The 27835-nt window shown below is 39.5% G+C and overlaps 1 protein-coding gene across 3 annotated transcripts in view; it reads right to left on the bottom strand.

The window, feature by feature from the left end:
* Positions 1-27835, bottom strand: part of NFX1 (nuclear transcription factor, X-box binding 1) — a 73609-nt gene that overhangs the window by 26298 nt on the left and 19476 nt on the right. For all 3 annotated transcript variants that reach the window (XM_042912011.1, XM_042912012.1, XM_042912013.1), the window contains exons 5-11: positions 23478-23583; positions 20075-20146; positions 18243-18382; positions 10682-10781; positions 10381-10598; positions 3547-3644; positions 401-431 (exon numbers count right to left, since the gene is read on the bottom strand). In XM_042912011.1, the coding sequence (XP_042767945.1) occupies positions 401-431; positions 3547-3644; positions 10381-10598; positions 10682-10781; positions 18243-18382; positions 20075-20146; positions 23478-23583 (765 nt within the window). The remainder of the gene's footprint in view (positions 1-400; positions 432-3546; positions 3645-10380; positions 10599-10681; positions 10782-18242; positions 18383-20074; positions 20147-23477; positions 23584-27835) is intronic.

Raw genomic sequence — 27835 nt, 5'->3', positions numbered from 1 at the left:
GTATTATTCTCCTTCACCCCCACTACTACCATTTTATTATGAAAATTTCCAAACATAAAAGTTGAAACAACTTTACAGTGAATATCCATATGCCCATTACTGAGATTTTACCATTATTTTTTCACCTTTCTATCCACCTATCAATTTACCTTAATATTTGATACATTTTAAAGTAAACTGCAGATATGACTACACTTACCTTTTTTAGAACTTAATTAACCAGAACTTATGATTTTTATTTTTCTTTTGAGGCAAAAGAAAATGAAACATATAAAATGAAATATACAAATCTTAAGTGTACCTTTGCGGAATTATGACATATATAATACAAACCCTTATCAAGAAACAGAACAATTACTTTTACCCCAGAAAGTCCCCTCATGCCCATTCTCAGTCATACCTTCACTTTTGAGACTGGTACATGGAAGCTCCTATGGAAAAAGGAAAAGAAAAACAAAAAACAAAAAACAAAAAACCAACAGTAACTCCTTTAGGAACAAATGAAACAACACAACTAGAGTATAATGCTATACATAACACGTACACCCTAAATATCCTATACTTTTCTGGTAGTCACTTATTCGCCAACTTCACCTATCTGGAGCTAGGTTAGCCCAGTTTCTATATGAATATGCTTTACTCACAGTGGGTCTCCTGGTTTACTGACATTTCGTGCAAATATAATTGTAACAATCTTTGTGGTCTGGCCTCCTAATTGAAAGTAGATTTTAGGAATTATAAAATCTGAATGGAAGGAGGGATTGCTAAAAGTACATAAAGCAAAGAAAAAAAATTGCCTGGCAAAGGAGACAGAAAAAGCCACAAAAAGCAGAAAAATTGAAAATATGTAATAATCTGGTACCAGAGGCAAACAGGTCAACACACTTAAGAGCAGCATGACACTGCAGAAATGCAGCAAAGTAGAATATAGTAGTCCTCTGGCATTCAGTTTTATGACTTTGGTAATTACGTATGAACGACCCCAAAGATCTACCATATGTAACTTGCTGAGGCATGATCCCAAATAACATGTGTGGAGAGGATGCTGTGTGGGAAGCAAGTCAGTCACTTGGGGGAGAGTGAGCCTGGCTGCCCAGTATCTACATCTGAATTTGGCTTTGATGTCATTTACAGGTTGCTAGGTACTCAGAAACTAGCAAAATGCTAAAAATATTCTTTCTTAGTGAAAAGGACTCTGAAGAAAAGGGCAGTTACTAGAGTTGAAAACAGAAGCAAAAGTCTAAGAAATGGAAGATTCTTGGCTACAAAGATGTCTTAGATACATTAGTTGGCTGGGTTGGATGATAAGGAAGAGTTGCCCATATGTTCCCTGGAGATACAAAGCAAAGGTGAGTCATGAAATTGCTAGAGTGCGTGCTCCAGTTAATGCAAACACTGGACTGCAGAGAAGAAATGACATACTGGAGTGGTTACCTTAATTGCAGGGAAAGGGAGAGCTCCTGTAGATCCTGACAATCATATGAATTACCAATAAAAACTTAAATACAGTATTCTTTGGCAAGAGGTAGTACAGCATACATTTTTCAAAGATTCCCACCAAAGTGATTAAAAGAAAACCACCTTTGAAGCTTTAAGAAATAAGTTTTATTTATCTAGAAAACTCACTTCCATGGAAAAGCCCATTCCATTACAAAAGACATTTCATGAAAAATCTGGCTGAAGAATGAGGTGATGACCATCAATTGCAAAGAGATTTTTCACTTTGTCAAAGGTTTCAATAGAATTCATACTGACAGTGAGTGCCTCCAGCAATTTTAGAATAAAACTTTTATTTGCAAAAATTCACTTTATACACAGCTTTTCATGAATATGCTCACTGCCATGGGATCTGCTATTAGAGTGAGGGCAGACAGTAAATGAGAATCAAAAAAGCACAGAGAGAACAGGACTGTTGGGGAGAAAGAAGCAAACAGACAGTACCCATTTCTAGCTCACACATCCCAACTCTGCTTGTGCTTCTTGGTCACAGCCAGCACCTCTGGGCATCACTAAATCTGTGATTACTAAATCACAGTATTTCACAGTCTTTAAGATCCTGTGTCTGACATTCAAAATATCTCTACTGACCCATGTACTCTGGTTTCTTTCAGGAAAAAAGCCGTGTGTGTGCACGCATGCGCGCACACATCTTTTGCCACATGTAAATTACATTATTTTTACATTTTTATTCTAAAGCTTACCCAGTAAGCTAGCTGCCAATTTCTGGAATAGATCCTCAGAATCATTTGCAAGTCAGCTGCTACCCAGCCCTTGGGCTTGGTAGCAGTTGAATATGCACTGAAGGTGGGTCAGAGAGGACAGATCAATAGTTGCTATGTTCTCCAAGCTGGATTTCCCAAAGACAGCAAGGCTCTTGCCTCTGGTTACAAACACAGGAATGGGCATGAATTCCAAAATGGTAAGATGTCCCTTTTATAACAAAAAGTCCAATCAAAACTGCCCAGGGCAGAAAGAAGAAATTGACAAAAACAGTTGTATAGTGAATAATTAACCTTACTGAAAGGGTGATCTGGCCTTTGCCACTGCCTTCTGGGAAGTGATCTCTAAGCTCCTGGAATATCATGCCTGAAGGAGTGTCATTGTTTGCCTGAGGCCTTGGGTCATCACATAGTCTAACATGATTTAGCGTACAGGCTGGCCATACTGAAAAGTCTTAGGGTGGGGACTGGCTACACCACAGAGACCAATAATATGACTTAGGATGGGGGCTTTGGGTCACAGAGTAATGGCAGACCTCTGGTGACAATCTGGAGATTGAGACCAGCCACATGGGCAGTCAACCATGTCTACACAATGGAGCCTCAGTAAAAACTGAACACCCAGGTTTGGGTGACCTTTCCTGGTTGGCAACACTCCATGCATATTATCACAAAATGATGTTGAGAATGTTAACGCTGTTCCAGCTCCACAGGGAGAGAACAATTAGAAGCTTCTTATTTGGCACTTTCTTGAGACTCTGCCCTGCATGTTTCTTCCTCTGGCTGATATTAATCTGTATCCTTCCCCTGTAATAAACTGTAACCATGATTATAACAGCTTTCTATGTGTTCTATTGAGTTCTAGTGAATTATCAAACCCTGAGGGTGGTCTTAGGGACACTGGACTGCAGTTGGTATCAGAAATTAGGATGGTCTAACTACTCTAATTCAGCAGTTGTCTAAACTCTTGCAACGACTGTCAGAGATAAGGGTGATCGTATGGACTACGTTCTCTCCAATTTCTTAGTTAGCAACAGTGCTTTTGTTCTCTCCTAGCATCTAGCATTATCACACTTTTATTTGGTAGAGCTATCTGGATACTTGCCTCAGCCCCATTACTGGCCTCTGAGCTTAGAGTGCTACCTGACCCCCAGTCTATATCTACCACACAACGGACCCATAGTTGCTGTCAGCATACACTGGCTGGGTTGAATAAATCATATATAGTATGATAAAATTAAAACAAGTTACTTTGATTCTTCCCATCCCATAATCATGAATTTAAAAGGTACTGGTGGTAACAGCACTAACATTGTTCAGGATTTACCTTTGTTCTGAAAGAGCATCTGCAGGAAATAACTGATGTACGAGAGCATGGTCCACAGTCTCCTTCATGGCACAGCTTTTCGCAGGTATGAATGAAATCTTTAATAAAAATGAAAAGAGCTAGGAATGAACACTGCAAGTACTCATTTTCAGACTCCCAAGTTCACTAGCCACACTGGTCTTCTACTTCTATTGCCTACAACTCCAGAAGCAGAGTTGAGGGAAGAAGGATGTAGTCAATGCCTCTTCCCCTATCTTCCCTTCATCTGGCAGGCTGGACCTTTTCCGGCAAAGACAGGGCCCAGAATTAGTCACTGGCATATCCTCTGGAGTGCATGATTCTTTGCCTAAGTCAAAAAACAGATCTTCTGACTTCTTTCTTTAGGCCTCAAGTCTCAAGGTTAGACTTGAACCTCCTTAAAATTGTAGCCATGGACGACTTTACTGAAGTACTCTTGACTCTGAAAATAATCTGGGGATCATAAACAATCAGAAATCATGATCCAGGGGCGCCTGGGTGGCGCAGTCGGTTAAGCGTCCGACTTCAGCCAGGTCACGATCTCGCGGTCCGTGAGTTCGAGCCCCGCGTCAGGCTCTGGGCTGATGGCTCGGAGCCTGGAGCCTGTTTCCGATTCTGTGTCTCCCTCTCTCTCTGCCCCTCCCCCGTTCATGCTCTGTCTCTCTCTGTCCCAAAAATAAAAATAAAAAACGTTGAAAAAAAAATTAAAAAAAAAAAAAAAATCATGATCCATAATCTCAATGACTCAAGCTCTGTGACCATGTGGTGATAAGAGACCTACCATTCATTCTGCTAAATACGTTTAGGACAAGTCCTGTTTTGAGGACCACTCAGAGATCAGCCACAAGTCTCTTGGGGCTGCTGTTTAAATGATGTATTTTTTCCATCCTTTTATTTTCAGTCTTATTTTATCTTTAACTCTAGTCTGTTTCCTGAAGATACCACATAGTTGAATCTTGTGTTTTAAAAAATTTGATTGGACAATCTCTGCTTTTTAAGAGTTTAATCCATTCACATTAATGCTATTATTGATACAGCTGTATTATATCTGTCATTTAACTTTTATTTTTCTGTATACCTCATGACTTTGTTAATCTAATCTTCCTTTACTGGTTTGTTTTGCATTAAGTTTCTAATTTAACATTTTTTTCCTTTAATTGTAGTTTTCACTGTATATTATATATATACGTGTGTGTATATATGTATATATACACACACGTATATATATAATATTTATTTTTGAGACAGAGAAACAGAGCATGAGTGGGGGAGGGGCAGAGAGAGGGAGACACAGAATCCCAAGCAGGCTCCAAGCTCTGAGCTGTCAGCATAGAGCCCAACACGGGGCTCAAACCCACCAACCATGAGATCGTGACCTGAGCCGAAGTCAGATGCTTAACTGACTGAGCCACCCAGGTGCCCCTTCACTGCATATTTTTAAATGTTTATTTTATTTATTAAAAAAATTTTTTTTTAAATTGATGAGATTTACTTTTTAATGTTTATTTATTTTTGAGAGACAGAGGGACAGAGCATGAATGGGGAAGAGCCAGAGAGAGAGGGAGACACAGAATCCAAAGCAGGCTCCAGGCTCTGAGCTGTCAGCACAGAGCCTGATGCAGGGCTCGAACCCACGAACCGTGAGATCATGACCTGAGCCAAAGTCAGAGGCTTAACCGACTGAGCCACCCAGGCGCCCCTATTTTTAAAAAATGTTTAATGTTTATTTATTTTTGAGAAAGACAGAGTGTGAGTAGGGGAGGGGCAGAGAGAGAGGGAGACACAGAATCTGAAGCAGGCTCCAGGCTAGCAAAGAGCCAGACGTGGGGCTTGAACTCACAAACCAGTTGAGATCATGACCTGAGCCGAAGTGGGCCACTTAACCAACTGAGCCACCTAGGTGCCCCCGTGTTTATTTCTTTTTTGAGAGTGTGTGTGCATGTGCGTGAACAGGGGAGGGACAGAAAAGGAGGGAGAGAGAGAATCCCAACCAAGGGCTCAATCCCATGAACCATGAGATCATGACCTGAGCTGAAATCAAGAGTCAGAGGCTCAACCAACTGAGACACTCAAGCACCCCATTTCACTATATTTATTTTTGGTTATTTTCTTTTTTTTTTTTTTTAATTTTTTTTTAACGTTTATTTATTTTTGAGACAGAGAGAGACAGAGCATGAACCGGGGAGGGTCAGAGAGAGAGGGAGACACAGAATCTGAAACAGGCTCCAGGCTCTGAGCTGTCAGCACAGAGCCCGACGCAGGGCTCGAACTCATGAACCGTGAGATCATGACCTGAGCCAAAGTCGGACGCTTAACCGACCAAGCCACCCAGGCGCCCCAATTTTTGGTTATTTTCTTAATGGGTGTTCTAGGACTTACGATATACATCTTTTTTTAAATTTTTTTTTTTAACGTTTATTTATTTTTGAGACAGAGAGAGACAGGGCATGAACGGGGGAGGGTCAGAGAGAGGGAGACACAGCATCCGAAACAGGCTCCAGGCTCTGAGCTGTCAGCACAGAGCCCGACGTGGGGCTTGAACTCACGGACCGCGAGATCATGACCTGAGCCAAAGTCAGCCGCTTAACCGACTGAGCCACCCAGGCGCCCCACTTACGATATACATCTTACCAGAATCCACTTCAGGTTTATACTAACCTAATTCCAGTGAGATAGAGAAACCTTACTCCTATGTAGTTCTATTCTCTCTTCTCTTTTATGCTATTATTACGTCTACATGTTACAAACCCAACAATACACTATTATGTAATGTTATGTCTATTAAAACAGAAAAGAAAAGAGCAAGCATACATTCATAGTTTGTTACATTTATCATCTTTACCATTTCTGATTTTCTTCATTTGTTGCTACAGATCTGAGTTACCACTTGGTGTCACTTCCTTACTTCCTTACTTTGATCTCACCCACCTCCTTTGTGCTCTTATTGTCAGATATATATCCACATGTTACAACCCTAATAATACAATTACATATTATCTTATACAACTACTTTTTAAGTCAGCTGCAAAAAGAATATGCTTTTATACTGTCTTTTATAATTATGCAATTACATTTACTCTTTGATTTTTCATATGGATATGAATTTATATCTGGGTTTACTTGCTTTCAGTCTGAAGAACTTACTACTTTAGTATTTATTGTGAAGTAGATCTGCTAGCAATAAATTGTGTTTCCTTCCTTCCTTCCTTCTCTTTTTCTTTTTTAAAGCAGGCTTCATGCCCAGCACGGAGCCCAACATGGGTCTTGAACTCACAACTCTGAGATCAAGACCTGAACTGAGATCAAGAGTCAGATACTTAACTGACTAAGCCACCCAGGTGCCCCTTTATTTTCATTTCTGAAAGATAGTTTTGCTGAATAAAAGCTTCTTGGATGGCAGTATATTTTCCCCAGCACTTTTGAACAGGTCATCTCAGTATCTTCTTGTTGTGATGTAGTGCTCTCCATTGTTTCTGATGAGAAGTCTGCTGCTAATCTTATAGGGGTTCCCTTGTATGTAAGGAGTCATATTTCTCTTGCTGCTTTCAAGATTTTCTCCTTATCCTTGGCTTTCGGCTTTTTACTTGTGTCTAGGTGTGGAACATTTTGAATTTGTCCTATTGGGAGTTGAGCTTCTTGGATATACAGATTAAAGGTTTTCAATAAATTTGAAAAGTTTTCAGTTATTCAAATATTTTTCTGCTTTCTACCATTCTGGTATTCCCATTACATATGTTTGTGTGCTTAAAAGTACTCCCATTTCTTTGAAGTGCTGTTCACTTTTTTTCATTCTACTTTCTCTCTGTTGGGCATAAATTGCTCAGCAGTCTGATCCAATGAAATTGGGTAAGGGTAATCTTTGAGGCAAGTCTGTGAAGTCTGTTCTGACCCCAGAGGGGCTCCTCTTAGCTACCTCTTTCCCTGGTTCTTTCTGCTGAACTAGCTGGCTTACAGTTTAGCTAGCTGCCCTTAATCAAGAAGAGCTATTATTTTCTGAAGGATTTTTAGGCCTGAACTTCTCTACATTATTTCAAATTAAAGTCCTTTCCTTTGGAGAGTACTTTGGAGCTCTCTTTTTTATGGACTACCTTTCTCCCTAGGAAAAGTCTCAGTTACTTACTTTTGGTGGTGAGTGGGACAGTAGCCTCTGGTTTTCTTGGCTTGTATCTTTCAGCATAGAGCCTCTGCTCTACAAATGAGCTGGGGTGAAGATGACTAGGGCCCCAATATTTTAACCTGCTGTGATTGGAGTAAAACTTCTGACTTACGGGTGGGCTGTATGGAAGGGAGCCTGCAACTCTCAGCTGTGTCTACCAGAAACGTAGCCTCTTTTTTTAAGATTTTATTTTTAAATAATCTCTACACCTAATGTGGGACTTGAACCTACACCCCCAACAAGAACTGCATGCTCTACCAATTGAGCCAGCCAGTGTCCCAGAAATTTAGCCTCTTCAATTTGGAGTTAGAGGGGATGAAAAATGCTGGCAGTGTGCTCCTCCCAGTGAGACTTGGTAACCCCTGACTGGGATCTTAGGGGTAGAGGAAGCTTCATCTTCTTGGCACACCTATCCTGAGTGGAGCTTTTGTTAAGCTGAGCTGGGGGTGGAAGGGAGGGAATGGACTGTGACTTAAACAACACAGACTCTTGCTGTTCTTACTGAGTTTCAGTAGATTTTCTTTAATAAATACTCATTTGAGGTATGCCCATCGGACAATTTCCAGAGACTTTAAATGATTCCTTTTCTCCAGTTTTGCTTGTTTTGCTGGGGAGTGGGTCCATGTAGCTCCTCATATTTCCACTGTGAAAGCAGAACTCTACCTAGTGTCTTGTACTAAAGCGATTTATCTAGGATAGAAATTCCTACTGAGTGAGACACTAAAAGACCTCAGCAAACTTTCTATGGATAAGCTAGATCTGAATAAACTTGAGAGCCACTGTTTTCACATGGGCTTGTCTTTGAGCTTCTCAATCCAACTCAGCCTAATTCCTTACAAATTTTTTATGATTAAAAACCTGATGAGGTACAGTGGTTACCCTCAAATCCCTTGATCTGTTCTTATCCTACCCCTGGGGCTGGTTTATACTGATAATTACTATTCTTCTCTTGCTCAAGTCCCCCTGTATTACCCATTTTGCATTTCGTCTTTCTCTCATTGCCAACATATTTTAGCCCCATGGTAGGATTTCTTGTGGTCATTGTATATAAAATTGTTATAAAACTGACCCATGAGCTTTCTGAAAGGGGAAGACTTTAACCATCCTTCTTGATTTTGAAGTCATTTGATCTTCACTTTACAGAGTTTATCTGAAGATACATTTTCACAGTTGGCAAAGAGAACCAATAGACAATTGATTTTTCTAATGCAGTTGAAACGTGTATTAAAATATGAGAAAAGATGGGGCGCCTGGGTGGCTCAGTTGGTTAAGCGGCCGACTTCGGCTCAGGTCACGATCTCGCGGTCTGTGAGTTCGAGCCCCGCGTCGGGCTCTGTGCTGACCGCTCAGAGCCTGGAGCCTGTTTCAGATTCTGTGTCTCCCTTTCTCTGACCCTCCCCTGTTCATGCTCTGTCTCTCTCTGTCTCAAAAATAAATAAACGCTAAAAAAAAAAAAAAAAAATATATATATATATATATATATATATGAGAAAAGAACATTCCTCCTCTATACACAATTTTAAAGTCAGACTGTAAAAAATACAGTAGGATGTACCTACTGGTTCCTGCTGGTGTTTGGAAGAAATATGAAATCTCTATTTTTGATAAACATGGAAACCAAACCTAAAGATTCTAGCTTTGCTGCAGTTATAGGAACACCTCTCTTAGACAAACTCAGTTGCCTACATCCATTCTTCTAAACACACAGCCTTTGAACACTCACCCAGGATAGAAGGTGCCAAGTCATTGCAAAACTATACCAGCACCTCCCCCAAGGAATGCCCCAGAACGTCTCAGAACTCAGACTATTACTTTATAGCCAATTCAAACAAATTTCTTCTGGTTTCTATATCCAAGTAATCAGAAGCCACACGTCAGAAGAAAGGGAGAGTCACTAATGCTAAAAGCATTGCCAGGAAAATAAACAACCGAAAGCTTTAACAAGTAGATAAACAATTCAAACTGCATACTAGTGTGGGGAAACTGCCTGAGAAACCTCAGCAGGCCCTGAGGGCACCAGTGTACCCAGCAGGATACGACAACTGAGGTTCAGGAAAATGATGACTCTGGGTCAACAAAGGGGAAAAACTTATCTCAATAAACTCTATTTAAAGAAAGAAGAAAATGTGAATTTTAGAAAACTGTCCATCCAAAGTGATGCTCAAGAGGTGTTACTCCTCAACTATATGGGAAAATTAGCTATAGAAAATATATTTCTTGAGTGACCCAAATGGCTAAAGTTTTATTATACTTAGAATTTTAGTTCTTAAACATCTGACCCAGTTATTTAACATGTTCCTATTACATGAAAATGCCTTTAAACACTCACTGAACCCTGGATTAGTAAAAGGATAGATCGTGTCCATACTAGTGTAGGCTAAGAGAAATCATAACCCCCTCATGGGATAGTATCTCACAACTGTCCTGAGTTAGCAATAAAATACCCAAAGCAGAAGGAGAAATCACTTGGGTAAATGTGAGTTTTCACATTTTGAAATTTTTGAGGAGGAAAGAAAAAGTACCCACACAAATTTCATCATTAATATTTTTAAAAGCCTCTGATATTATAACTAAAATTTAACGCTATTCTCCTTATAAAGTCACTGCTGCCAAACACTTCCACTCATATTTTTAAAGACAACTTTATGCCTACTAGTTACCTAAGGAACCACATGGCAGAGGCTTGCCGCACACTTTTCCACATGAAGGGACAGGATCCATGCATGTTTTCCGACCACTACTTCCAAGTTCTAGCAATTGGCTGAGAGGAGTTTGGCCACAAGGGCAACAGCGCACCAGCTGGGGGAGCCGTGGGCATGGCTGGCAGGGCTGAGGGTGGCACACTTGAGAACACGTATGGTTCCCACATTTCAAGTCCCTGTTAGGAAAAACAACAGACTATTACATAATTGTTGCATAAAATACAGCTTTATTCTAACTGAGAAAAACATAAAACCTTACTTGCCACATATCTTTAAACAGCCAAAGTCACCAAATCCATCAGACTTTCCTACATCTGTTCCACATAACACGTCTCGGGAAGTGTTGCCACAGTAGCATACTTGAGGACACAATTTAAAAAACAAAGGTTAGTAACCTGCATGGGTTCTTAAAATTTTCCAAACAATCTATAAGAAAGCACAAAATGCAACTCATTAATGTTGATCAGACCTGATGCAGAAATAAATGTGGCATATATAGCAGCTCTAAGACCCACCTGAGAAGCTTTAGCACAGAAGTAAAAAAGGCCTTGTAAGACTGTTGATATCCCATGGTGCCTCTGCAGCACATCCCCAAAGCAGCATTAAAGTGAAGCAATTCTCTAAATTTAGAGGCTACTATCCGGCCCATGAGGCCATAGCTGAGAGCCATTTACTGTGTGGCTCCCTGGGGTCCTCTGGAGATGTTACAGAAGATGGAAACTAAGCTGGTGATAGTCGTGGAGGAGTTGATGACTAAATCATTCCCATCTTCACTTCAACCCAAGCAGCAGAGATTTAGTACTTTATATACTGGGGCTCACAGAAAATGCTTGGAAAAACTCTCTACTGCTAAAAAGGAATAAAAAAACTGGTACAATATAAAATCTTCAATAATTTGTATTCTATTGTTGAATTTGAAGTAATCATGTTTAAGAATTGATACTGAGTAAGAAGTTCAAACAACTCAAGAGTTTTATTTGCTAGATAAAGAACCCAGCTTAACTTCTATAGATTTCCCAATGGGTTCAAGAAATAATGAGTTCTAATATGCCTACATTGGTAAAAGTAGAGGGTGAACCCAATCACTATAAATTTGTGACAGAACATCAGACTTCAGGCCCTAACTTAATTGCTCCTTTAAATGACTTCCATGGTCAGGAGGTGCTCTTTACAGTCAATCCTGTGTGGTTTTAGAGATGTTTCTTATTAATCATCATTAACGTCTTGCAAAATTTAGATCACTTTATTATTTAAGGCCACGAACTTCATACGTAAAAAAGAATATTTTAGTGATAGCCTCCGTCCTATGTCCATGGCTCTTTGTGGTGTTAGCAAAAAGCATTTACTGGGACTTTATAAAAATGGTAAACATTTTGAAATAAAAAATATGTTTTTAGACGCATTAATTAAATATGTTAATTAAATATAGCCTACAAACAACAACAACAAAAGAAGTAATGAGTTTCTTTATTTCTTGAGGGCAGGAATAAATATGTTTAAGGAGTTATGCTTCTGATGTATTAAAATGTAACAAAGTCTGATAAGAATTAATTTTCATCAACTTATATAATTTTTCTAAGTGTCATTTTACATTTTCTTTTTTTTCTTTTTAAGATATTTTTATTTATTTTTGAGACAGAGAGAGACAGAGCATGAGCAGGGGAGGGGCAGAGAGAGAGGGAGACACAGAATCCGAAGCAGGCTCCAGGCTCTGAGCTGTCAGCACAGAGCCCAATGTGGGGCTCAAACTCACAGACTGTGAGATCATGACCTGAGCCGAAGTCGGCCGCTCAACCGACTGAGCCACCCAGGCGCTCCTCATTTTACATTTTCAATTTACAATGAAAATTTATCTTGGGGAGCCTGGGTGGCTCAGACGGTTAAGCGTCTGACTTCAGGTCATGATCTCGCAGTTCATGAGTTTGAGCCCCTTATTAGGCTCTGTGCTCAGAGCCTAGAGCCTGTTTTAGATTCTGTGTCTCCTTCTCTCTCTGCCCCTCCACTTCTCATGCTCTTTCTCTCTAAAAAATAAATAAACATTAAAAAAAATTTTTTAGGGGCGCCTGGGTGGTTCAGTTGGATGAAAGTCTGACTTCGGCTCAGGTCATGATCTTGCGGTTCGTGAGTTCGAGCCCCGCGTCAGGCTTTGTGCTGACAGCTCAGAGCCTGGATCCTACTTCCAATCTGTGTATCCCCCCCCCCCCCCCCCCCGCCCCTCTCCCGCTCATACTCTCTCTCTCTCTCTCTCTAAAAAATAAACATTAAAAAAATTTTTTTAATAAATTTTTTTTAATAAAAAAAATTTTTTTAAAAGATAGTGAAAATTGATCTCATTAAAATCAATCTATGCAAATATGTCTGACCCTACATAATAAATGCAGACCAAAAGATTTCAATTTAGAAATCCTGCAGACCTAATGATGCTTTCCTTCTTTCTCAGTACAACTTAGATATCTACTTACACAGAAAAATCAACATTAGAATAAATGTAACATTATAAAAACATCAAATCATAAAATCACGTAGTAAAAATTAAAATAAATATTTCTAACTAAACATGAGACATAATGTTTGTAAAATAAAACACTGTACTGAACAGACCAAAAACTTTCAATGAAAAGAGGGAAAGCCTCAAATCAATGAAGACATAACCAAGACTCTTGATTTTTAAAATCTACTTTCCACCTTCTAGTAAGTACATGTGCAGTTTCATCTCCGGTTCTAAAATTGATTCACTTATCCAATAAAAACTTATTGGATGAATTAATATAGACGTAGGAAACACAACCAGCATTTATGAAATCAATGAATTCATAAACAAACCCTAGTAACTGGGAATTTCTACAAGCGAGCTTTTCTTTCCTAAGTTTCTGCTCAGACAGAACAGAGACTTTTTTTCTTTTTTTTTTTTTGAGGTATGAGCAGACAGCTGTGAACAAAAGAATCAAGGGTCAGAAATAAACCCACACCTATATGGCCAATTCACTTATAAAAAAGGAGGCAAGAATATATAATGAGTAGAAGACAGTCTTTTTAGTAAATGGTGCTAGAAAAATCAAACAGTTACATGCAAAAGAATGACACTGGACCATTTTCTTATATCACACATAAAAATAACCTCAGACTGGATTAAAGACATAAATGAGAGACCTGAAACCATTAAACTCCTAAAAGGAAACACAGGCAGTAATCTCTTGGACACTGCCCTTAGCAACATATTTATGGATAGGTCTCCTCAGGAAAGGGAGATAAAAGCAAAAATAAACTACTGGGGATTACATCAAATAAAAAGCTTTTGCAGGCACCTGGGTGACTCAGTAGGTTAAGCGTCTGACTTCTGCGCAGGTAATAATCTCACAGTCCATGAGTTCAAGCCCCACGTGAGGCTCTGTGCAGACAGCTCAGAGCCTATAGCCTGCTTCAGATACTGTGTCTCCCTCTCTCTCTGCTCCTCCCCTGCTAGTGCTCTCTCTCTCAAAAATAAAATTAAAACAAAAAAAATAAAATAAAAAAAAACACAACCTTTTGCACAGCAAAGGAAACCATCAACAAAACAAAAAGGCAACCTAAGGAATAGGAGAAGATATATGCAAATGAGATGCCTAATGAGGAGTTAATATCCAAAATATATAAAGAATTTATACAATTCGGGGCGCCTGGGTGGCTCAGTCGGTTAAGCATCTGACTTCGGATCAGGGCATGATCTTGTGGTCCATGAGTTCAAGACCCGTGTCAGGCTCTGTGCTGACAAGTCAGAGCCTGGGGCCTGCTTCAGATTCTGCATCTCCCTCTCTCTCTGCCCCTCCCCTGCATGTGCTCAGTCTCTCTTGCTCTCAAAAATAAGTAAGCATTAAAAAAATTTTTTTTTAAAGAAATAACAAACATTGATGAGGATGTAGAGAAAGAGGAACCCTTGTGCAATGCAGGTAGAAATAGAAATTGGTGCAACCACTGTGGAAAACAGTATGGAGGTTCCTCAAAAAATTAAAAACATAAATACCATGATCCAGCAATTCCACAACTAAGTATTTACCCAAAGAAAACAAAAACACTAATTCGAGAAGATACATGCACCTTATGCTTGTTGCAGCATTATTTGCAATAGCCAAGATATGGAAACAACCCAAGAACCCATCAATAGATGAATGGATAAAGATGTGGTATATATATATATATATATATATATATATATATATATATATATATACAATGGCATATTACTTAGTCATAAAAAAGAATGAGACATTGCCATTTACAACTATATAGATGGACCTCTCTAGGGTATTATGCTAAGTGAAATAAGTCTAACAGAGAAGGACAAATACCATATGATTTCACTTATATGTGAATCTAAAGAACAAAAGAATAAGCAAGCAAACAAAGAAACCTCAAGACTCTTAAATACAGAGAACAAACTGACAGTTGCCACAGGGAGGTGAGTGATGATGAGGAGGTGAGGATGGATGAAATAGATGAAGGGGATTAAGAGGTACAAACTGCCAGTTACAAGTCAAAGAGATGAAAAGTACAGCACAGAGAATACAGTCAATAATACTATAATAACATTATATGGTGACAGTGACTGCACTTATTGTGGAGAACACTGAGTCAAATGAGTATGTTGAAACTAATGAGTATGTGAAACTAATATGACACTGTATGTTAATTATAATTCAATTAAAACCACAAAAGAATCAAAGGTCAGAAAACTGTGACAATAAAAACAAAATGGAGGGGTGCCTGGGTGGCTCAGTCAGTTAGCATCCAACTTTGGCTCAGGTCATGATCTCACTGCTCGTGAGTTCAAGCCCCACATTGTGCTCTGTGCTAACCGCTTGGAGCCTGGAGCCTGCTTCAGATTCTGTCTCTGTCTCTCTGCACCTCCCCTGCTCTCTCTGTGTCTCTGTCTCTCTCTCTCAAATATAAAATAAAAACCAAAAAAATTAAAAACCAAAAAAGCCAAAATGGAGCCCCTGATCAATTAGGGAATAATCGGAGTACAATACTAAAAAGCCCCACTATGCTTAGGCACAAGAGACAGCAATATGAGCTGGTGACAGAAGACTTGGATGGAGTCACCGCTGGCTGAAGAATATGGAACCAGAGGAGTCTGGAAGGTCTCTGCTGCCAGCTTTAGCCTATTCAGCATTTTTATCAACACATGAATGAACCCCCAGAAGGAATGCTTATTAAATCTCTAGATAAGGCTGAAAGGGATCCTAGGAGAATTACAAATAGAGAAGAGAAACAAACTGTACTCATGGCCATAACAGTCCCCTAGATATTTACTGTGGACAAACAAAAAGCCTTCCACTGGGTTTGAAAAATCAACTACACAGCAACACAAAGGCAGAGACGGGAATCCATACAAATTTGTACAAAAAAGATCTGGTTGAATTAGGTGAGTAAAAGCACAATATGAATTAAGAACTATAAATGGTCCACATCAAAGGGACTCTCACACCACAATCTATATTGTTAAGACCAAACTGCCAGCATATACTTAACTCCTGCCTTATCTCAAAATGGATTTGAGGCAACACGTAAGAATATATGAAATATAACAAAAGAACATAAAATTAAAGATGTGAAAAGTGGAACAATGGTAGAGACATAGAAAAAAATCATAGCTTAAAAAGAAATACACTATAAAGACAAACATTAGGTCAATCATACGAGGCTTCTAAGATAAAAAGATCAATAGTCTTTGAGGAAAAACAACCAGTCTTGGAACTAAAGCCAGACAGGAATTTCTCCCAGGAGGACCCATAAAGAGAAATTGAGTATTACATGGCACAGTTCCTTACATGAAATTCTTACAGTACACAACACAAAACATTTCATAGGGCTGTTACTTATTTTAGGTGCCAACACAGATCAACAGCATCACACCAAGGTAAAATTTAATAAAATAAAACTCTATAAGGCATCAATACACTGTAGCCTGGGATCCCTGCAGATCAGGGACTATTGTAAAAACAGAGGAATCACACAGTATGTGTTTCTTTGTGACTTGTTTCTTTCCCTTAACGTAGTGTTTGGGAGGTTCATCTACTTCATAGCATGTATTGATACTACATTCTTTTCATGGATGAGTAATAATCCAATGTATGGTCATACCACATTTGTTTATCCATTCCTCAAGTGACAGTCATTTGAATTGCTTCCACATTTTGACTACGATGACTAGTACTGCTATGCACATGCATTTACAAGTTTTTTTGTGGACATATATTTCCATCTCTTTTGGATATGTGCCCAGGAATGGAATTACTGGGTCATATGATAAAAGTCTACATTTAACCTTTTAAGAAAATGCCAGACTGTTTTCTAAAGTGGTTATACTATATTACTTATTGTGGTTTTAACTTACATTTCCTTAGTATTTAAAGGTTTAAGCACCTTTTGTGTGTTTGTTGGCTATTTATAGGTTTTCTTTTACGAAGTATCTGTTCAAGTCTTTTGCTCATTGTTTAAGTTGTTCATCTTTTTTATAGGTACTTTTTTTTTTTAATTTTTTTTAACTTTTATTTATTTTTGAGACAGAGAGGGACAGAGCATGAATAGGGGATGGGCAGAGAGAGAGAGAAGGAGACACAGAATCTGAAACAGGCTCCAGGCTCTGAGCTGTCAGCACAGAGCCCGATGCGGGGCTTGAACTCATGGACCGTGAGATCATGACCTGAGCCGAAGTCAGACGCTTAACCACTGAGCTACCCAGGCGCCCCACTGTTCATCTTTAATTACTTTGTAAGAGTACTTCAAAATTTCTGGATACAATATGCAATTGATTTATTCATTTTTTTTTTAAATTTTTTTTTTTTAACGTTTATTTATTTTTGAGACAGAGAGAGACAGAGCATGAACAGGGGAGGGTCAGAGAGAGGGAGACACAGAATCCGAAACAGGCTCCAAGCTCTGAGCTGTCAGCACAGAGCCTGACGCGGGGCTCGAACTCACGGACCGTGAGATCATGACCTGAGCTGAAGTTGGACGCTTAACCGACGAGCCACCCAGGCGCCCCTGATTTATTCATTTTCTTAATGGTATCTTCTGATGAAGAGAAGCTTTTAATTTTGATAAAGTTCAATGTATCAATTTTTTCTTTTATGGTTAGTATTTTTGTTGTTCTGTCCAAGAAATCTTTACCTAACCCCAAAGTCATGAAAATATTCTCTTATAGTTTATTCTGGAAGATAACTTTATGTTTCTGGGTTTTACATTTAAGTCTGTGATCCATGTAGAATTAATTTTGTGAAAAGAGTAAATTAGGGGTTGAGGTTTGTTTTTTCTTATGTATACATCCAGTTGTTCTAGCAACATCTGTAAAAAGACTTCTTTTCCCATTGAATTAACTTAACATTGTGGTTGAAAATCAACTAACTGTATATATGTGGGTCTGTTTCTGGACCTTAGTCTCTTCCATGCATCTAGTAGTCTACCTTTAACAGCAACAACTCAATGTCATGATTACTGGAACTTTAAATGTCTTGAAATCAGATAGTTTAATCCTTTCAAGTTCATTCTTTTCAAGATTTTTTTGGCCTTTCTAGATCCTTTACAGTTACTTTTTATTTATTTTTTTAATTTCCCAAGTAGTTATTTTTAAACAGCATTTTAAAATCTACTGTTCAAATTCTACAGGACAATGACTTATAGTGGTATTGTGTAACTAAACTAATGAAAACCAACTAAGCATTAATTTATCTCCAATTCTTCCTACCCAAGGTACAACGCTAGAGGCCTTGTCATCAACACAACTATAAATAAGGTTCTAGAAAAGTACACAAGTATTGCTAGTTGGTGTGCCCACCACTTACCCTGGTTCAATATGATCCGACAAGGCTGGCACTGACCCCCATGACATAGCTCAGCACAATGGTGCTGACCACAATTCAAAAGATTCTCACATGGATTGGAACAGTGGACTGAAACAGCCTGACCACAGCGAACTGTGTGCCTGGAAAGAAAACAGATGTAAAGGCAGAATTAGTCAACACTGGACAAGTTCCTGTTGGACAGCTAAACAACGAAGCACAAACTTCCTCCCCAAAACTATGAAACCTTTCTCTTGGCCCCATTTTCCCACTCTTCTGTTTCCCTCCTCCAGTCTTTATTTCCTCAATCACCCTCCTCTTCTCCACTCTTTCTTTTCTCCTGCTTTGTTTTCCTTATTTCCCACCCTGCCTTTCTCTCTCCCCTATATTCTGACCAGTGAAGTGAAGTTCCTCTCTGTGGATTTCTTCTGAGTTCCCACGAGGTAGGGGAACTCCCCCTCCCAGACAGGAGGGGAAGAGCCTGGAGCTCCTACAATGTCTTACAGATGGAGGTAGGAAAGTTGCAGGGTGGGTGGGGTAGTTATAATGTACATACTCAGATTGGAAGTACAATGGTATTCTCCTGGGACCCAGTACTCTGGCATTTTATGCAGTTATAATACTTAAGGACATACTGTATGTGACTTTGATTTCAGATGGGAAAATCATTCTGGCTTTGTTCTAATGAGCACCTTAATTTTGCTGACTTATTGGCTAGGGAAGGATATGAGATCAGTGCTTTTAGACAACTGTCTTCAGGTCTCTTGCAGGGTAATGGTTTAGAGCTTGGAGTCTACTCTCCTGCAAGGAGTTTAAGTTATTTATTTTGAGAGAGAGAAAGAGAGTGAGTGAGAGAGGGGCAGAAAGAGGGAGAGAGAGAATCCCAAGCAGGCTCTGTGCTGACAGCACAGAGGTCGACACAGGGCTCAATCCCATGAACCATGAGATCATGACCTGAGCCAAACCAAGAATCGGACACTTAACCAACTGAGCCACCCTGGCGCCCCAACAAAAAGAGTTGTATTCTGTCCCCTACTTTGTTTTAAAAACTCACTGTTATATACACAAATAATCAGTTTCAGGGCTCAGCATCATGTCTAATAAAACTCCTGGAAGTGAACACTATTATTTCTATTTTATAAGTAAAATGAGGCTTAAGCAACTTGCCCATGTCAATAACCAATTAGTGGCAGAGCCTAGATCTGACCTGGTCTTTCTGACCCAGAGCTCTTGCATGTGACTCTCAGGCCGCATTACTATCCTTTTAAGTTCAGTAAATGCTAAACAAATGAGATTCACTGAAAATTGGCTCAATCCCATTTTGTCTTGTGGTTCAGAAATTATTTCAGGGTCTTACTGGGCCTCAGAGACCTTCCATAACTACCACTGATCCTTGCCCTGATGATGGAGAACTTGTTATTATAATGAAAAGAGGGTGGGCTCTGGGGTCACTTATTCTTTCATTCAACAATATTCACTGAAAACCTCCTAGATGTCAGATATTATGCTAGGTACAGGTAAATGGCCCCTGTGTCCTGAACCTTAACAAGCCTGGGTTCAATCCTGGTTCTTTCACCCACTAGAAAGGTTAAGATAAAAGTCCTTGTCACCTCGGCATTTCACCTGAAATGGGCAATCTCACCATGCATATAACTTCTTAATCACTTATAAGACTGCAAAACAGGATTGGGCCAGCAGAACAAATACTTTTTACAAAAAAGTACTATTTACGCTTACCACTTATTTATATGTACCTACTAATTCTTAATTTAGAAATTCACAGATAAATCATCAATGTAGAAACTGAAGTCTTTAGAGTACAGTTCTAACTTTACCTTGTCCGTCCACATTCACATGTTTTAGTCATAAAGGCAGGGCAGGGTGGGCAAGGTCCTGGATGGCAGAGACTAAAAGAGAAGGGCTTAGATGAATAAATCATACTCATGTATCCAAACCTGAACAAAGCTGCCCCTACTGGGTCTTATTGTGAATGTGGCAACAAATAAACCTACTACAAAATGTTTTAGCCTTTGTCTAAAGTTGATTAAACTATTTAAACAAAGATACCAACAATGTTTTCATATAGAAGGAACTGATGGCATTATCATCTTAGAATATTTAACCAGAAAAATAGAGCCCAAGTCAAAATACTGGTTTTATTTGGGTCTGACAAAGATGACATGTCCATAGATGGTCTTAGCCCACTTAGTGAGATGTGTAGGGATAAAAATAGCTTGCCACTCAGATGAATGGCAGAATGGGCGATGGAATCTCTTAGAAGATCAGAACCTGAGTGAAGCAATAAAGCATAAATCCAGTAGGTCCATGAGAAGTACAGACATTTATATCAGCTAGTATATAATCAGGTGATGGGCTAACAATGGGATCTGTGAAAAGGCGGCTGACATGAGGGAAGGCATGCTAGTAAGTAATGCAAAGAGAGAACAAAGGAAAAAGGGATTCATGGAAAGAACTGGAATTAGAGATATGCGATAGGTCAGAATTAGACTTCTGAACAGAATGCTTCTTCTAGGAGTGATGATATAAAGAAACCAAAAAAATTAGAAAATGGAATTTATATATTCAAATAGATACTATTCTCTTCAAAAGAGATACCCTGGTAACTTACACACTAATTTAGAAATACAACCATTTAAAAAATATTTTGGGAACTTCTTTGGAAACGTTTGTGGGGGGCATTCTATGTGATGGCAAATCACAATCCTTTGGGAATTATAGGCCAATTACAACCAAGTTTAATAAATCAAGTCGGTAAAAGAATTTGGTATAAAAAACCAGGTGTGCCTATACAGTGGTCTGGCTGGATTTTTTAATATGACTCCTACACCAGCTCTGATAATTCTTAAATAAGTTTTAAACACTAAAAACAATCCAGGAACAAGTGCCTAATTTTCTAGGGTGACCCATTTCAACAGACAGAAACCACATGAGACTTAAGTTTAAGCATTTCTTTAAAGATGACTATTATCATTCAACAGTTATACTTCACATGATATGCTGCAACCCTGTCAGGTGAAATGATTTTCATGGCTGCACATTTAAATAACTTTAAATTGACAAGATACATTGCTGGTCAGGTGTGGATGACTCCAGGTTATTTCAAATATCCCTCAGACCTAGACTCAATCCCAGGTAGGTGTGTGTGTGTCTGTGTGTGTGTGTATGTGTGTGTGTGTGTGTGTGTTAAAGTTCATTCATTTTTGAGAGAGACAGCAGGGGAGGGATAGAGAGAGAGAGACGGAGACAGAGAATCCCCCAAGCAGGATCCACACAGCCAGTGCAGAGCCTGACTTGGGGCTCGATCCCACAAACCACGAGATCATGACCTAAGCCAAAATCAAGAGTCAAACACCTAACCAAATGAGCCACCCAGGCGCCCCTCAATCCCAGGTTTTTATAACCTTTAGAGCAGTGGTTCACAACACTGGCTCTTTATTAGAATCATAGGGAAAGACCCACCCCCCAAAAGACTGATTCAATTGCTACAAGGTAGAGACAGGGCACTGGTGTTTTAAAATGCTCCTTAATGACTCTAATGTGTAAAGAGGGTTGAGAATAACTCCTCCAGAGAATTTTACAATCTATGAAACAACCCAAAATAGAGACACAAAGGGGCCAACTGTGGCTTCTGAGTCCTGATACATATAAATGAGAGAAACTCAATGTTTTCTTTTGAAAGGAAGGTGCTGTCAGGGAATAGGATTTGGCAACCTCTAGGGGCCTGACAGGAGTAACAGGACAGCTGTCAAGAGAAGGATTTCCAAAGCCACAAAAGAGCAAGTTTTAGGGACTCCTTTCCCTTCAGCCATGGTATTGACCACCTGATCTGCATCACTTTTGATGTTTTCTGGTAGTCATGACAGGGCCATTTCTGCTAAAGGCTTCAGAATGATAGTTCATGCAGAGGGTTAACTTATTATTATTGAATTTACTTAAAATGCCAACTGAGGGATGGAATAGTTTAAACAGATGAGTCCCTGGGTTCTGAGGAAGGACCTATGGAAGCAGTAAAAGGAGAGGGGCCTACTACCTGGCAGGTAGCAGGCCAAGCTGCGTAGCCCCATCTGGACAGCTCTCCCACCACAGACAATTCTCCAGCATCACCCCCACATCTTAACCACAATGCCTCTGGCCCAACATTTACCCCTGCTCCAAGTAGCAGAAGTACCAAGATAATAGTTTGATGTCTGTTTTACTCTTAGATTTGGGTAATAAAAGCAAGTTACCATTACTTGACCATTTACCATGTGCCAGACTCTGTACCAAGCCTCTTAGATGCATTGAATTAATATTCATAAACATCTATAAGTGTTGTTGCTCATATCATTACTATTTTATAGATGCAGAAAATGAAGCTTAAAGAAGTAACTTATCCAAGGTCATACAACTGTTGAGTGACTTGAACCCAGGAATTAAAAATTTGTCTTAAGTTAAAGCTGTAGAATTTTGTCATTTGTAACTGATCAACTGTTAGTATTAGGTATTCCTCTTATTATTTACTTATTAAAAACATTTTTTAAAATATTTATTTATTTTGAAAGAGAGAAAGAGAGCACACATGAGGGTGGGAGGGGCAGAGAGAGAGGGAGAAGGAGAGAATCCCAAGCAGGCTCTGGGCTGTCAGCAGAGGCTGACATGGGGCTCTATCTCACAAACTGTGAGACCATGACCCAAGCCGAAATCAAGAGTTGGATGCTTAACCAACTGAGCCACCCAGGCACTCCTATTCGTCTTATTACTAAGAAGCTGACTGGATATATTGTCAAGTTGGCTACTTATTATACAGAAGGGATTCACATCCTAAAAACACTGTGCAACAGGACTCTACAGACAGAAGTTTGTCCTATATACTCTTCTGGACCTGGATATCATGGGGGAATATTTCTTCTTAGAAGCCAGCAGTATAATGTAGTGGTAGGAGCACTGGCTTTGGAAATCCCAGCTCCACCATGTCTTAGCACTATGACCTTGGACAAGATGCTTGGCCTTGCTGAGCCTCATCAGTAAAATGGAGATGATAAATATCTATACATCACTGGATTGTTATAAGGATTTGATGAGTTAACTCTTGCAGAGTGCCTGGCACAGTGTAAGTGCTTAGCAAATGGTACCATATTGCCCTTCACCCCACCCTGTTACATGGTAACCACCAGATACATAGAGTCAGAGCCACAAGCAAAGTGTATCTACCCCCAGAGGTCTCGTGTTCCAACTTACAGGTTACAGGAATGTGGACAGTCCTGGCCGGGCTGTTTCTTTCTACAAACCTCACCACAACTATGTGGAATTTCATTTCTGCTCCATTCCGGATTCTTTACCTTGCCTAAAACATATCAGATCAGAGAGTCAATGGTATAAACTTCAACTGCATCCTAGAGTTTAATGAAACAGTACAATATAGCTAGACAGCATGAAACTTCAGTATGGTTTCCATTAGTCTGACAAACACATGATCCCACATCCTAAAATTTAAAAAATGACTATAATGCTAATCATCAAAACCTTCACTAAGTATGATAAATCCTAAAAGATTTAGGAAAAGAGAAATAAAAAAGAGAAATAAAAGAGAAATAAAAAGTCACTTTTACTTATGAAAATGCCACTTTGACTAATGGACACATTTAATCTAAAATTAAAAAAACACTACAAGATCTATTTTTTGTAAATGGGCCCTTGAATGTATATGGGAATATCTGTTGTAAGGATCAGAAAGAAGAAATAAGGGATGAGAACAATGGGGTGGCAGATGGGGAAGGAGCAGGAAGAGATAGAAAGGACATAAATTCCCTGTACAGCAGGAAATTGCCAATTCTAAAGCTATGAGGTAGGCACAAACGGTCAATAATTTATAATTAGTGTCACTTTGCAAATCTTTAGTAAATATCTTTCATGAACTTAGCACAGACGCAGGAAGAGTAAAACTGAGGCACAGGACTCCTCCATGCCCTTGAGGAACTTATCCTTACTTGGGCAATTTACACCCTAAATTGATGGCCTGTTCCCAGTCTTTGGCCTCTGCTTTTCTATCTTGTTTCTTTCAGAAATATTCATGTTGAGAGGTTTAATACACCTAAAGGCCCATGATTCCCAATACTACACTTTCTTCTTTTCTTTCCCCCAAATCTGTATTTTCTGCATTGTCCTAAATCCTCAGTTCCAGCCATCCCTGTCCAACCATCTGCCAAACATCTCTGCTTGGGGTGTCACAGTCACCCCAAACTGTCTACATTTACAACCAAAGTTAGCATCTTCCCTCTTAAACCCCTTTGTGTGTTCCCTATTTCTATCAGTGATATCATCACCATTGGAGTCAAACTCAAAAACTAGAGTCATCCCTGACTCCTCTTTTTCTTTCCATATTCTTTTTTTTTAATGTTTATTTTTGAGAGAGAGAGAGCTGCAGAGTACAAGTGGGGGAGAAGCAGAGAGAGAGGGAGACACAGAATCTGAAGCAGGCTCCAGGCTCTGAGCTGTCAGCACAGAGCCCGACACGGGGCTCAAACTTGTCAGTCATGAGATCATGACCTGAGTCGAAGTCGGACACTTAACCGACTGAGCCACCCAGGAGCCCCCCTTTCCACATTCTACTTAATCTTCTCAATTTCCGTACATAGTGTGCCTCACCTCATCTCCCCTGCTACTTCTACTCTTGCCTCTCTGTTAGCCAGAACCTCACCTTCAGACTATTAGAAAAGCTTCCCTGCCTCTGTACTTTTTTGCTCCAATACAGTGGCCTGGTTTTCCCCTACCATCTTTCAATGGCTCAACCTCTTTTCCCTGACTCTAAATGATGTCTTATTTTTCTTCTTCCTGCCAGGGTTCTGCATTAGACATTTTTTACCCCTTACCCTTTCATCCACTAGGGTCTCTACTACTCTCAAATGCAACTATCATCCCCGAGTCCTGATCTCTCTTTAAATGTATATTTTTTTAATTTTTAAAAAATGTTCATTTATTTTTGAGTGAGAAAGACAGAGTGCAAGCAGGGCAGGGGCAGAGGCAGAGAGAGACAGAATCCAAAGCAGGCTCCAGGCTCTGAGCTATCAACACAGAACCCGATGCGGGCCTCGAACTCACACACCATGAGATCATGACCTGAGCCGAAGTCAGCCACTTAACTGACAGCCACCCAGGTGCCCCTTAAATATTCTTAACTCCTTGTTGGACACCTCTCACTGGATGTGTTGTTCACTCCTCCAACTCAACATTTCTAAACTGAACTCACTGTCCCATCAGTCCTGGTTCTCTTGACCTCCCCTTTTCTGTCCTTGGTATCATCATTTCCAAAATGATACTTCAGAGCCACATTTGGGTTCTTCCCTTTCCCATTCCCATTCCCTTTCCTATTGCTGTTAATTCCTGTTTACTTTGAAATCCTCCTTTCTGCCCCACTCTAACACCCACTGTAGACTTATTATTCTTCATCTGGGTTCTTACAAGTCCCCAAAATGTTTAGGCTCCCAAATTCTCTATTCACTCCCACTAGACTAATCTTCATAAAGAATCACATTGATGCCCTTGGTGGCTTCCCACAGCCTGAAAAATGAAATCCTTACATGTAAGCCTGACATCAAGAAGTCAGCCCTGACCTTTCTAGTCATTTCCCACATCTCTGCCTTCACAGATCCTGCTCCATAACCAATGACTCTCCCTTCTGAAAAAAAGTCTTATTTTTAAACTTCTGCTTAAGCTATTCTCTTCAACAAATCTTTTCTCCTACGAAAATTTTACATATTTTCAAGCCCAGTTGAATTCTATCTCCTTTTTAAGGTTTCCCTTAATCATATAGCCCAACATCATAATTCACGCCAAAGATCTCCCACAGCACCTTGGACTTATAGAACATAAAGTTAATTGTGTCTTAGCTCTTAGACTGTAAGCTCTGGGAAGTTAATAAACAGTTTTAGTCCCCTCTGTTTCTTCATAGTGCTTGCTGCATTAATAAGTGCTCAATAAAGTATGTTAATGGTTTCCTGAAAGAACTAAGTGAGGCAAAGTCATTAGGTAAAATAAGGCCATTATTTGTATTCCTACACCATTTTACCTTGCTCAGATCATCCTGACCTCCACCCCACATTCTTCTACCTTCTTAGGGTCTCATATCTACTTTGTCGGTGAGGGTAAAGATTTTTCATTCCACTGTGGTGCGTTATGTTTAAAATTCCTTTAGGAGTGCCTGGGTAGTTCAGTAGGTTGTTAAGCCTCTGATTTTTGGCTCAGGTCATGATCTCACAGTTCATGAATTCGAGCCCCACGTTGGGCTCTGTGCCGACTGCTCAGAGCCTGGAGCCTGCTTCGGATTCTCTGTCTCCCTCTTTCTCTGCCCCTCCCCAACTCGTGCTTTGTCTCTGTTTATCTAGGATAAACTTAAAAAAATTTTTTTTAATCCTTTAAAATAAGGTAATTAAGCCTTGGTATTGGTCCTATTTGCACAGTTTTACATGGATGTCTTGCTTCCAGTTTCATGTTGCCTTTCTTTTTTTTTTTTAATTTTTATTTTAAGTAGGCTCCATGCCCAACATGGGGCTTGAACTCATGACCCTGAGATCAAGAGTTGCATGCTTGGGGCGCCTGGGTGGCTCAGTCGGTTGAGCGTCCGACTTCGGCTCAGGTCACGATCTCGCAGTTCGTGAGTTTGAGCCCCGCGTCGGGCTCTGTGCTGACAGCTCAGAGCCTGGAGCCTGCTTCCGATTCTGTGTCTCCCTCTCTCTCTGCCCCTCCCCCATTCATGCTCTGTCTCTCTCTGTCCCAAAAATAAATAAACGTTAAAAAAAAAAAAAAAAAAAAAGAGTTGCATGCTCTACTGACTGAGCCAGCCAGGCATTTCTCACATTGCCTTTCCAATAGTACATTCCCAAATATTCATTCCTTCAACAAATATTATTTTATTACCTCTTAAGGTTCAAATTTTGGCAATAAAACATACCAGACCAGCAGATTCCAAATAAAAGAGTGGCCAAAGTGAAGAAGGCATAAGAAAGTGAGGCCTCCTTTGGAAGAGAATGTGGTCAGAACTTGAATGGATAAGGAGTCAGTGACAAGGATTTAAAGAAAATATGAGGAAGAACATTCTATATAGGTGAGTTCACCAAGAGATTTAGTCTAGAAGTTGAAGAGCTGATAGTCAATGGCCAACTCTTTGTGAAAGCTATTTAAATAATGGGAAAAAAGAAATACCAACAAATTAAAGTATACAGAAATAAATAGGAAGTACTAGTTACTTCAAAAAAAGGAATGGCCAAAATAAGGGTTGTTGTGCTACCAAAAAGGTTAAGAACTTCTAAATCAGCCCTGGATTTGGTCAGGAAGGGGTTACTGATGACTTCTGAATAGTTTCAGCAAGGTGACAAGGAAAGAAGCAAAAATGCAATGGTTCAAGAAGGGAGACAGATGGTTAAGAAGCAAAATTTGCAAAATCAACAAGCAGATGAAGGTCAGCCATTAAAAGACAGGGAGGGAAGAAAAAAAAAAAACAAACAAAAAAAAGACATGCAGAAAATAGACTAGCAATAGGAATGGCTTCTGGATTGCAGGAAGTTTTTACTAACACATAGGGGAATTGAGTTATTCAAAAA

The sequence above is a fragment of the Panthera leo genome, chromosome D4, assembly GCF_018350215.1.
Source record: "Panthera leo isolate Ple1 chromosome D4, P.leo_Ple1_pat1.1, whole genome shotgun sequence".
Lineage (NCBI taxonomy): Eukaryota > Metazoa > Chordata > Mammalia > Carnivora > Felidae > Panthera > Panthera leo.
The sequence above is the reverse complement of the archived record's forward strand: the minus strand, read 5'-3'. Positions and strand labels throughout refer to the sequence as shown.